This window comes from Mobula hypostoma, chromosome 19 (assembly GCF_963921235.1).
Source record: "Mobula hypostoma chromosome 19, sMobHyp1.1, whole genome shotgun sequence".
Taxonomy (NCBI): domain Eukaryota; kingdom Metazoa; phylum Chordata; class Chondrichthyes; order Myliobatiformes; family Myliobatidae; genus Mobula; species Mobula hypostoma.
The window spans coordinates 43,386,156-43,399,472 of record NC_086115.1 but is presented as its reverse complement, the minus strand read 5'-3'; the positions used below and the strand labels follow the sequence as shown (position 1 = coordinate 43,399,472).

General features: G+C 35.1%; 1 protein-coding gene across 3 annotated transcripts in view; it reads left to right on the top strand.

The window, feature by feature from the left end:
• The window catches only part of ppp2r2d (protein phosphatase 2, regulatory subunit B, delta), a 55,988-nt gene extending 45,044 nt beyond the window's left edge, over positions 1–10,944 (top strand). For all 3 annotated transcript variants that reach the window (XM_063071796.1, XM_063071794.1, XM_063071795.1), the window contains 5 exons: positions 98–275; positions 1,113–1,277; positions 4,233–4,402; positions 4,508–4,599; positions 6,117–10,944. In XM_063071796.1, coding sequence (XP_062927866.1) covers positions 98–275; positions 1,113–1,277; positions 4,233–4,402; positions 4,508–4,599; positions 6,117–6,396 — 885 coding nt within the window. In that variant the 3' untranslated portion in view covers positions 6,397–10,944. The remainder of the gene's footprint in view (positions 1–97; positions 276–1,112; positions 1,278–4,232; positions 4,403–4,507; positions 4,600–6,116) is intronic.
• The last annotated feature ends 2,373 nt before the right edge of the window (positions 10,945–13,317 follow it).

The window sequence follows — 13,317 nt, the reverse complement described above, 5'->3', positions numbered from 1 at the left end:
ATAATTTTTGGGTGTATAGCAGATTCCAACTTAAGGGAGAAAGTGAGTAAATGTTTTAATTTTCTGTTTGAAAATGATTTTGTTTTTAACTTGACAGGTGCCAGTACTAAAACCTATGGACTTGATGGTAGAAGCAAGTCCCCGAAGAATATTTGCAAATGCACATACTTATCACATTAACTCAATTTCAGTAAATAGTGACTATGAAACCTACCTTTCATCAGATGATCTTAGAATTAACCTATGGCATTTAGAAATTACAGATAGAAGTTTTAGTATCCTTTCTCAATGTTCCTATTTTAGTATATTGTGATATCTGATTTAGTAATATCTGTTTCTATCAAATATTCTTTCATCCAAACCAGCATTTAAAATATTTTCTGTGATTGAATATAACTAGCATTGTTGTTGTCACAATCTGTGACATTTTGCAATTTCTTATTTGTATACTTTCCATTACTCGTTAGATGCAAGGCTTTAGCTGTTGAGGATTAGTAAACAATTATGTAACTGTGGCTTCAACAACAGCTTCAGTTTGAGTGTCATCTCCTTTAATAAACTGTTTTGCGTGCAAATGAGGTTTGTAAAAAATTGCTTGAAAGTTTCACTGCAAATAAAATATGCATACTGTTGATCTCATTTGAGAAAGTTTTACACTGGAGAAAATTTACTAAGGTGGAAAACCATATCAAAATATCAGATGAATTTCTTGAGGAACGCCAAGGCTTTTCAACAGGTTAGTTTCAACTGCACATCACTTTTTTGGATATGGTTAAATAGATTTCTGGCCAATCATGTTCATATTGCCATAAATATTCAGAAAAGTCATAGTCCAAAAAATTATTTGTATTTATATGAGTTTCCCCCAATAGGATTAGATCCCCTTAAATGAAATAGTGAATGAAAGTGTAATAAGTATAATTCCTTTCAAATATATCTGACCATTATGCAGTTTTTTAAAAACTTATTTTATTCCCTTCCCGTCTCCCTTGTCTTTTCATAGAAATTTGTATTTTATACTTATCATAAACTGTATAGATTTTCATGTGAAATATGTTCATGTAATTGTTTCCTTGTTTAGTTATAAAGTTTTTCTTAACAACTTGCTAAAGATATTGTAGATATTAAACCTGCCAACATGGAAGAGCTGACAGAAGTTATTACAGCAGCAGAATGCCATCCTCATCAGTGCAATGTGTTTGCCTATAGTAGTAGTAAAGGTACTATAAGACTTTGTGATATGCGTGCTGGTGCCCTATGTGACAAGCATTCAAAATGTAAGTATGCATACTAACTTACAAGTTGCATGAATTATGTTACCCTACTGTGATATCTAAATTTGTTTTAAGTTGTAAAATCAGATTAGCTTTTTTATTTACAAATAATTAAGATTTAAGGTTCTTTAATGATTACAAAATATAATGATTTTGCAGATATTAAATATGTTTTTTAAAAATTCTAGTCAGATTCCAATTTTATGCCCATAGGGAGAGGGGTAAGGAGAAGGAAATGTGCACTGCCAAAGTCCCATCTACCCAAATGTGGCCTACCACTAAATGCTGACTCTGTTCCTGATATCTCGCTCTTTCTTTTGTTTTTTGAATGTAACTGGTATTCTTATTTGGAAATCTACATTTATTTTGTAGGATATAAGAATGACAGTTTAAAGAAGCTATTGATGGCAGGTTATGATATCTACAAGCTATCTATCAAGATGTTCTAAGTATCTATGGGTATTTAGCCGTGACTATCAGATGTCCCATATCTGGTTTGTAAAACACAACGTGCTTAATTCTGACTTGCAGTATGACAGTCTTGTGCATATGTTGCACATGTGGAGACTTTATTGTTTTGGAGATGGCTACACACCCTCATGGGAAGATGTCAACTTGATCATACTTTATAAGTTATACAACTCACAGAGGTAGTTTATGTGTGAGAATTAATACAGAATTGTGAATATTAATTCTGCTCACCTGACTTTTTTGATTAAGAAAAAAGATAGCAAAATGAGCTGCTACCAGATTAACTGTTAACAAATCTGATTTGCAGATTTGTAGCAAAGGCTACTGGTTTCTGCCAGATGCTAGCAAATTATTGTTACAGCCAAGTATATTCAGTTATCTAGATCATAATTTAATATGTCATGGAAATCTTTAATCAACCATTCAGATATTACTCACAGAAACCTATTCTGCAGTTGATTGCCATGCATATATCTCTATTTCATTGCATATGACAGATATTTGCAAGGCAGGTAGGGAAACTAAGTTGTTGGAGACAGATGGAAGTCAGGGAAACCAGAAGACTTCCATTCATAGGCAAAATCGTCAAAGAAATAATTAAGTATTTACTTAATTCTTAGGTCTCATAAGCAGGCTTTCACTGATGAAGCTTTCAATTATACAGTACATCCTTGATATTCAGTGGTCTTCTGCCTTAAATATTAATCTATATGACCTAAACAGCATTTGCCAAAACAGCATCGTAAGTCCATTATTTATCTTTCTCCCTTTGGATTAAAGCTGAATATCAATATGGGCACAACTGCTTATATACTGGCTAATATTTTGGTTGTATCTGACACCGTGCCTGCTTTTCCTGATCTTTGTACTCTTGAATCTAATCTTTTAACATACTCCTGTGGTTTCCATCTGTTGTTGATTGCATCGTTAGTTGGAAGTGTTATTTTTGTTCTTTTGAGCTGTTATAATCACATCTGTTAGGAACCTACTTAGTCATGGACTCTTTCTAATGCATGCCCAGTTGATGAAATGGGATTGTAGATAAGCTAATGAGGGTAATTAGCCAAAGAAATTATTTGCTCATTGGTACCAGTTGCATTTGTACATCTGTGGAATTGGCATTGAACAAACTTCAGGAAACCTCTGTGAGATCTATATGAATGACAATGATCTATGTGTTTTAAAATCTGAGAAATTGGGTGTTTTATGAGAACTAAGGTTGCTGCAGTTATCACTCTTTTGGAATATAACTTCAGTTGAAAAAGATGTGCAAAGTAGCTGAGGTCTATGTCAGAGCAGATACTTGAAACTGTTATCCCCTTGCTAAAAGATCTGGGAGTTAAGTTTATGGTCTCAGCACAAAGAGTCACCAGTTTATTCCTGAGAATTGGAGATTTATGAACCTTTGAAATTTTCAGAGAACTGTGAACCATTGAGAATATTCCCAGTGACATTCAACAACACTAAAGGGATATGGGATATTGTGGGAAAATGGCAATGAAGTTGAAAATCACAATGATCTTATCAAATAAACTGGTTGAGGAAGCTTGCTCTCCAATCCCAATTTATTTTGAAATGCAAGTTTGTTCAGCAATGAGGATCTTCATTGCTTACCTTTAAATCATGATACCGTGCTGTACCATATTTCATGTTGTTTCTCTTCTCATTTGTTTATTCATGGGATGTGGATGTTGCTGATAAGGCCAGAATTTATGGTCTATTCATAATTATTCTTAAGTTGATGGCAAACCATATTCTTGAATGCTGCATTGCCTGATGCTGCTGTTGAAGGAGTTACATAATAAGAAAGGCAAGGATTGTGTGTACCTGGAGGAAAACTGTAGGTGCTGGTGTTAGTATACAACTGCTGCCTTCACCTTCATGGCTGTAGAGGTCCCAAAGTTTTGGAGGTGATGCACAGTTGTGTGCTGGAGGTAGAGGGAATAAATGTTTAGGGTTCTGAGTGGAGGGCCACTCAAGCAGAATACTTTTCCTTGGATGATGTAGAGCTGCTTGAACTTTGTAGCTGCAGTCATCCAAGTAAATGGAGAGTGTTCCCCCATGAGGTAGGGGAGTTTGGAGGTGAATCACTTGCTGCGGAATATTCAAACTCTGACTTGCTCTTGTAGCAATAATATTTATTCTTTTTTTTTCATTTATTGGGATACAGTGCGGAATAGGCCCTTTCAGCACTTCGAGCTGTGCCATCCAGGAACCCACGTTTTAAACTTAGCCTAATCATGGGATAGTTTACATTGACCAACTAACCTACTACCCAGTTGGACTGTGGGAGGAAACCAGAGCACCCAGAGGAAACTCTTGTGGTCACAGGGAGAATGTACAACCTCCTTACAGATAGCAGCAGGAAATGAGCCTGGGTCGCTGCACTGTTAACCACTATGCTACTGTGCTACATTTTTATGATACAAGTGATTTATTAAGTAATCAGATAGAGATGTCTAACCTTTATTAATATTCTACTTCTAGTCTTTGAAGAACCAGAAGATCCAAGTAGTAGATCATTTTTCTCTGAAATCATTTCCTCAATTTCTGATGTAAAGTTCAGCCATAATGGTCGGTACATGATGACAAGAGACTATTTATCTGTTAAGGTTTGGGATGTTAATATGGAAACTAGACCAGTAGAGACATACCAGGTGAGTACTTTAGACCGTTGGTAATGCTTTTACTTTAATTCTTTTGCTCTGTAACAACAATTCTGATCATTGATTTGTGCTTTGTTTTAATGCTCTTTGTTCCAGGTGCATGAATACCTGCGGAGCAAATTATGTTCTTTGTATGAAAATGACTGTATCTTTGACAAGTTTGAGTGTTGCTGGAATGGTTCAGACAGGTAATATAGTGTTTATTGACATGTTTCTGTTTATTCCCAATTCAGTTGTAATCTTGTATCTGAGTAGTATTGCATATTCCATTTCCTAGATTTTTATTGCAAAAACTGTACTGACACTTTATTAGAGAGTTGAAGTGCTTTGTTATCCAAACATCCTTATCTCTGAACTATTAAATTCAGACACCGTTATGGTTCCAACTTGTATTGTGTATATTCAATAAAAAAATAGAGTTTTCTGGGTGACCTTTGTCCTTTATCGCAAGTAACTAATCAATGCTACTTACTCACTTGCTGCTTGCCCATGCAGAAAATAGATCTGCATGTGTCAAAGGTTAAATCAGCAGTTCTTTCACTGAACTGTAACATAGTCTGAACTTTTTCATAATTTTTGTATCAGTGTGTTGTGTATTACAGAAATCGACTTTGTGACACGGTGCAAGATTTCAGTGTATTGTTGTGGTTCTTGATCCTCTCACCTGTGTTGCGGCTTGTAACTTATATCCTAAATTTTCATAATCTCCAACAAGTACTTTTTTTCGTTCATTCTATCTTAGTACATTAATACAGACACATTTGGGGACATGATTCTGTAAATCTATATCCAATCTATAAACTGTAATTTTCATTAGATGTTCCATTCTAGTGTACAAAAACCTCTTTTAAACTGTGTCCTTAACATTTTTTCCTATCTGTTTTATCTCTGCAAGAAAACTGTCACTTTCACCGTCTTATCATGCATTTCTGAAATTTAAATAAAGCTCCTTTTCACGCTCTGTATTGACAAAAATGTATTTAGAAACTATTCTTCCTTCTGTTGCTAAGCATTGCTATTTTCATTACTTTGGCGCTGTCTTTGAAGCTGAGATTAGATTATAGTTACCTTTTCCATTGATTGTATGCCAGGATAGAATTCATTTATACTTGAGGGATTGGAATACCTTATTTTCATGTCCTTCTGTATTGTGTAAATGTTCCTGATTAGCTTTGGGTTTACTAATCGAATGAAAGCAGCAAAAACAAGTATCATACAAGTGCTTCTAGTTTTGAAATTATACCTTTAGGTGGGAGTGCATTTGATGTTAGTGAAAGTAGAGCCTAGACATATTGTGAAATTCAAGTTCCACCCGATTTAAATTATAAAGGTCGTATTTTCACTAAGCAAATAAAACAGCACTCATCTGAATTAGCACTGAAGTGATTTCCAACGTACGGTTAGGAGAAGAAAACAAACAAGTGAAGAATTACATACTTCATATGTCAAGTGATGGTATTTGTAATTGGGGCTTATTGAATTGCTAATTATGTTCCGGGCTGTGTTTCATTCATCAGGTGCTGTTTGATTTTATAATTTGCTGAGGGAAATTTGGTAGTGCCATATCTTTTATAGTGCCATCAGTAATTATTATAACACCCAACATCAGGTGTTGATTAAGATATGCAGTCACTTTTTCTAAATGTCATGTACTTATAACAATATCTTTGTTGTGACATTAGTTTACTTTTTTTTTTATAAACAGTGCAATCATGACCGGCTCATACAACAACTTCTTCCGAATGTTTGATAGAAATACCAAACGTGACATCACACTTGAAGCATCTCGAGAAAGCAGTAAACCACGTGCCATCTTGAAACCGCGTAAAGTTTGCACTGGTGGAAAAAGGAAGAAAGATGAAATTAGTGTTGATAGTTTGGACTTCAACAAGAAGATTCTGCATACAGCTTGGCATCCTAAAGAGAACATCATAGCTGTAGCTGCAACTAATAATTTGTATATATTCCAGGACAAAGTAAATTAAAATTGACTTGTTTTAGGACAAGACATTCTCACATGGTTCAGTCTCGCCATTCTCTTTAAGGAAAAAGATCTGGTTTTCCAAAATTAATCTATTTGATGCATTAATCTTCTGGTATAGCTACAGAAGTAACATTTACCTAATTGTTCATTCATTCTTGTGATGTATTTCCACCATCAGTTAGGACATTACTTGATTCTAGGTGTGAGAAGCCGACCAGTAGCAAACTGGAAAGACAATGTGGACGCAAGGACATCTCCAATTATGATTTAATCAAGTCTGAGCTTTCCTGATAGAAGACCAACAAGGCACAGTCTAATGTCTGTGTAATCTATTCTTCCTGTATATTTTAAGCCTTTTGAACAAGACTTGTGGTCGATTATGCCTGTAAAACATTCCTCCTCTGGCCTCGCTGTTTTTGGCTTAAGTGTCCTGCGTATGAATGTTTTAATGGGTTTTGAGCAGGTTCAGTAGATGTCCTATCCCTCGTAACATTTGCTCACCAACTACCTATCACCACACCAATTAGTGTAAAAAGCTCTTAATAAATTAACAAAAACCAGAAAGAGTGTCTTTTTAAATCTGAAATTATGGATGTAGATTTGTGATTTTTCTTTTGCAATGTGTTCTGGAAAAGATTGTTTGGAGTAACTAATATTGGTTACATTACACTTTCGGAGCAGAGCAGAATAAATGGCGTTATAGTATGACACTAGAAATTTCATTTGTATCAAGTTTCACAGATCCAATAGCTGAAAAATCTAACTAAATATTGTGATGAAAAAGTATATATTTTTATAGTCTTCAGGAAATCATTCAAATGCTTTTTGTTTCTTTTATCTAGATAACCAACTCAATCAGAACTGGAAAAGTTAAGCAATTTCTCTTACATTTCCTACAAAGGAAATTATATAAAAGTGCTTCCCTGAGTTTTGATATTGCTGGAAATTGGTAGTTAACCTATACCTCATCCTGCATCTAAATTACAGATTCATTGCATTGTGCTAATAACAACATGTATGTTTATCTCTTTCAGTAAAAGAATACTGGCTGATTCTATATTTATTCTGTATCCCATGCTTGCTTCTACTTTCTGTTTATCTCTTTGTTTCATCTCCCCTTGTTGTGTGCACACAAATACACACTGACATGAACTTTAAAGCACATTTCAGTAAGGGAAACCGTTAAATGTTTATTGCCTTCAATTCTCCCTCTACAGTAAACCATATCTGTAAATAAAGTTTGCATAGCTTGCGTTGGTGCAAAGTTGTAAATCTCCTGTATATAAGGTTATGTTTATACAGTGCAGTCACTTTCTATCCCATAAATACTAGCTGTGACTTAGTGGATTCCACTCTGGGCACTGAATTGTGGGTGGTTGGTTTAAGTTTCACTCAAGAAACTCATGCCTAAATATTTAGTTAAGCATTCCATTGTAGTACTTGCTGAGTTGCAGAAAAGCCCATGACATAATTTCAAAGATCTGAGGAGTTTCCTTTGATGTTCTGGATTTTAATATAAATAAAATAATATTTGGTCATGTCACTGTGCAAATTGGTTACCACATTTCGTATAAAAGCGGTTATACTTCAAAATGAAGGTGTAGGTTACTGTAAAGTGCTTTGGGTTATCCCAAAAGGTACCATATAAATGTGAGCCTTTGTCACTTGATTTTTCTTCTCCTTACTCCTAAACCCCAGGTCTACCCCAGAGGTTGCTTGTGCAGGGATAGCTTTACTAATGACTACTTGGGTATATGATTAATTTCAACTATGATCAAACATTTTAAAGCTTCTTTTGAAATATTTTTCAATGTGTGGAACACTTCAGTGTCCAAAATAATTAGCTTGCAGAGCCTTTTGGTATAAGTAATAATGCATGAAGCTGGAAGGGTGGTTATGATAAATTACAATGTTATTGAAAGCAATAATAATTTCAAAGGTTCCTGCTGTATTTTGTATGAAGTGCACAAAAAAAACTATATAAATCAATGTTGTAATGATCTTACTGTCTATAGATTGAAATTTATAATATGTCCTTGCAGCTTCCAATGTGTTCTAACAATGTGAAAATGCTTTGAAAATACAAGTAAGAACATTGTATTGCAGATGTAAATGAGGTGTAATGCTATATTCATTTTAAATTGTGCTTTGTTTTAGCACATTTAAGCATTAGGGTTGACCTGGTGCCAAATCATTTTCAAGTGTGCTTTTCTAAAACAGAAAGTATATTGCATGTGCCTTTTTATTTCTCTTTTTTAATATATGCACATAATTATTTAATACACTTTATGTAAAACCTGTTTTAGATTTTAAGTTGTACATGGTAAATGATGAAGTTCTAAGTAAATGGATCCTTTATAAAGCTGTACACCGCAAGAATTGTGGGACTAATTAGTTTGTGGAATCAAGTGGAATTAAAAAAAATAGCAAACTTATGATGTAAAATCACTTTTGTTCCTGAATATTGTCTGGACTTCAGCTTTCTTTTCAGTGTATACGACCAAATTTCTCACGCTGATACCACCAATTCATTTTTAACTTTATTACTTGCTAAGTAAATCCATTTATTTTCATCTATTTCTTTTATCAATTTCAAGATGTGGAGGCCAGGCAAATTTTATGTAGAGCTGTGGTTAGTTCATGCACCTGATGTTTCATAGTTTATTAGGAAAAATTGAAATATCTAAAAGTGTTCAGCTTTTTAAGTGCATTTTCTCTATTCTAGTTCATTTATGATTCTATTTAAGGATCTTTTAAAACTACTTTCTAGTTGGTATGTTAGCATATTAAATGACAGCCACATTATTTTGATCATACTTTGGAATTTTTAAATTTAAAAAAAAACTATTGCTGTTTCAGGCACTAAAACTCCTTCAGTCATTATACTATTGTCTCAAAAAACATCCTGTCAGGACAATCCATGAATTGCAATATTACCCTTAGTTTCAATTTTTAAAAGTTCTTTTTTAAAAAGGCAAGTTATTTAGGGACTGTAACATAACTTTTAGGAGCATTTGTTCTTGTATTTCCTACTGTTAAAGCTGCTCTAATTACATGACAATCTTTTGCAAAATTCTGATTTTTGAGAAGCAATTTGCACAAAATTCCTTGCTGCCATGAAATTAATTGTACTCTTGCTGTGGACTTGCATGAAAAGTACTAGCTTACCTTTTGTGGATCTCGCATTGTCAACTTGCATTATCAAGCCTGCACAGCTATTAACAGAGTTATCCTGTTTAGTGATGGTGGTTATACACATTTCAAAAACAATGGGGGAAAAATTAAGCCTTAAAAGGGCAACATTTTAATGCTAATTTTAACTGAGTTTGATTAATGCAAGATAATGTAAATTGGTTAATACTACTTGCCTGTGTAATCTTTTCTCTGTATTCAGGTGATTAGGGAACCCATTTGTAGAACAAGGCTCTCACATCAATGTAGGGGAAATTGGTGCAACTTCTCATTCTGCTGGCAGACCAACAGCAGAGCATGGTGCGGAAAAAGCTGGTGTTCACCTGGGAATCCCAAACTTGCCTACTGCTTTACGTGGGGAGTTTCTGCTTTATTGTTTAAAACTAATGTTAATACAGGGGAACTCTAAATAATAGAACATAGATAATGGCTTTTTGGTCATTAAAACAGCACTGGTTACTTCAATTTAATCTCTCCATGTTTTCTCTTTACCTGTGCAATTCTTCTTAAAGTGTTAAATGACTGTTAAAAGTTAAAATTGAATTTATAGTCACAGCTTGGTCAGGAAATAGGCTGGTCCTGGACTTATTTCATAATTTACTGGCATAATTTACATATTACTATTTATTATCTATGGTGCAAATGTAACGAAAACCAATATTCCCCGGGATCAATAAAGTATGACTATGACTAAATACCCAGTCAGATTACTGTCATTGTATCAGTTAAATGGGTAGATGCTGACACAATGTAAAAGTTAATAACCAGCAGATACTGTTATCTGAAATAGAAATAGCACAGGTTAGAAACATTCTGCAGGTCAAGTAGCATCAATTATCCAACTTGAAACATGGATTCTGTTTTTCTTTGCACAGATGTTGGCCGACTGCTATGTATTTCTTCCATTTTCTGTTTCTATTTTAGTGGAATATGTTTTTACAAAAATGTTGCCAATGCGTTAAACTTTTTCTATCATTTGCGTAGTGAAACTGTTGTCTTTATTATGATGCACTCCATAGTTATAATGATACTATATTTGTATGATTGCTTGGCAATAGCAGTAAATTCATGAATATCATAGAATTCCTCTTTTATTGCTAAATATCAGTAATATTTCTACTTGAGTGATGTAAATGCTGCTAATGAGTGATTTAATTCAGTCAGTAGTTCAATGCTAAATACAAATGTTCTCTTGTAAAGTGATTGATTGAAAGTAAGTTAAAGCAGTAATGCTTGGCACTTGAGATGAAAACACATAACCAAATTTTGCCTTTGTTGTTCATTTCTCATGTATTTAAATGCCATTCTTACATGTATGACAAATTACTTGGAAAAAAAAAAATTCTTTATTGATATATTACAGGCTCCCAAATCATTCATTTACCTTTCTACTCTTTAGATAAAATTAAAAGATTTTAAATTGATTCCAGCCCTACTAATTTGTACATAAATTGTTGAATGATGATCAACTTTTGTTACATGACTTGGCCAAAAAAAAAGGAAGGAGAATACTATCGTTACAGTGGTAGATTGTGTAATATATTCTCGTGCTTTTTCTGAGTCTATTAAGCTTTTGAGACCTATTTGTCCATCCATCACCCACTTCGTACAAGCCAATTATAACATTATGTTGCCACATTGTAGACACTGGTTGCATCATTTCTCAAAGGTGAGTCACCTAATTCACTGAGATGATTAGACCATAAGATTTAGCAGAATTAGGCCATTCAGCCCATCGAGTTCCCTGCCTTTCGATCATGGCCTGCTTCTCTCCCCCCCCACCCCACAAACACCATTCTACTGTCTACTACTCATTGTAACTTTAAATGCCCTTACTAATCAAGAGCCTATCTACCTCTGATTTAAATATACCTGGTGACTTGGCCTCTAGCACCATCTGTGGCAATGAATTCCACAGATTTCACAACCCTCTTGCTGAAGTAATTCCTCCTCATCTCATTTCTTAAGGAAGAATGCCCTGTTCTGAGGCTGTGCTCTTCAGTCCTAGACTTTATCACCATTGGAAAAGTTCTCTCCATGTCATACAAAATAGTTCACACAAAATTAGCGTGGGCTAGTAAGATTAAGGAAACCCCCCAAGGTACTGAGGAAGAGAAGGTGATGAGAGCGAGGGTAGGACTGTTCAGGGATAGAAGAAGAAACATGCCTGGAGGTCCATAATGAATACTTCAGTATACAGAGAAGACTCTAATTCTTCATTTATGGTTTTATTCACCAGTGAGAGGGACCTTGACAATTGTGAGGACAACATAAAACAAGCTGATATGCTAAGGCGTGTCCATGTTAAGAAAAAGGATATGTTTGAACTTTTGAAAAAGTATTTAACATAGATAAGTTCCTAGGCCTGGACCAGATATACCCCAGGTTGCTATGGGAAGTGAGGGAAGAGATTGCAGCACCTTTAGCAATGATCTTTGCACCCTTTGCACCTCTCAATAAATAATACCAGATGATTAGAGGGTAGCAAATGTTATTCACCTGTTCAAGAAAGGGAGAAGGGATAACCCTGGGTGTTAGGGCATAATCTGGATTTAGGATATATGGCAAAGTGTTAACAACCAATCTAGAAGTAAATATGGATTCTAGATTAAATTTAAAATGCACCCTGTGACAATACGTTCCTAGAACTGTGGACAGCAAGCAATTGAAAAGCCAGACAATGCTGATTAACATTTATTTTGGGTGTCTGGAGTGTGGGTGGGAAGGAGGCGTGAAAGCTATATGTAATTCAAAGGAAGCGTTGTTGATACATTGTAAATATGGAATTGTCCTTTGATGTTTAGCCTATAAAATTCCATATAATATTAGGTCAAACAGGCCTCTTTTTCCAGAAGGTGTCTCATTTTGTTGAATAAAAGACTGCTATTATATCTACCAGCTGCGCCTCTCCAGTTCACATTCCAACATACAGGAATTATAGACCAGTGAGTCTTACTCAGTGTGGGCAAATCATTGGGGAAGATTCTTAGAGACAGGACTTAGAAGCATTTGGAGAAGCATAGTCTGATAGGGAATAATTGAGCATTACTTTGTAAAGGGTAGCTCATGCCCTTGAATTGTTTGAAGATGTGACAAAGCATGTTGATAAAGGTTGAACAGTGGATATGGTGTGTATGGATTTTAGTAAGATGTTTGATAAGGTTTCTATGGTAGGCTCATTCAGAAAGCATGGAATCCAGGGTCACTTGGCTGTATTGATTCAGAATTGGCCTGCCATAGAAGGCAGAGTGTGGTTGTGCATGGAATATATTCTGCCTGGCAGTGGATGACAAGTGGCATTCCACTGGGATCTGTTCTGGGACTGCTGCTCTTAGTGATTTTTATAAATGACTTGAATGAGGAAGTAGAAGGGTGGATTAATAAGTGTTCAGATGACATGAAGGTTGTTATAGTTGTAGACAGTGTAGAAGGTTGTCGTAGATTATAACAGGGCATTAACAGGATGGAGAGCTGGGCTGAGATGTAGCAAGTGGAGCTCACCACAGCAAAGTGAAGTGATACTCTTCGCAAGATTGAATTTCTAGGCAAAATACAGGGTTAATGGCAGGATTATTAACAGCGTGGATTACATCCCTCAAAGTTGCTGCACAAATTGATAGGGTTGTTAAGAAGGAACATGGTCTGGTCGCCTCATTATAGGAAGATTTAGAGAGGTTGTGGAGGAGATTTACCAGGATGCTGCCTGGATTAAAGAACATGTCAAGTTTTC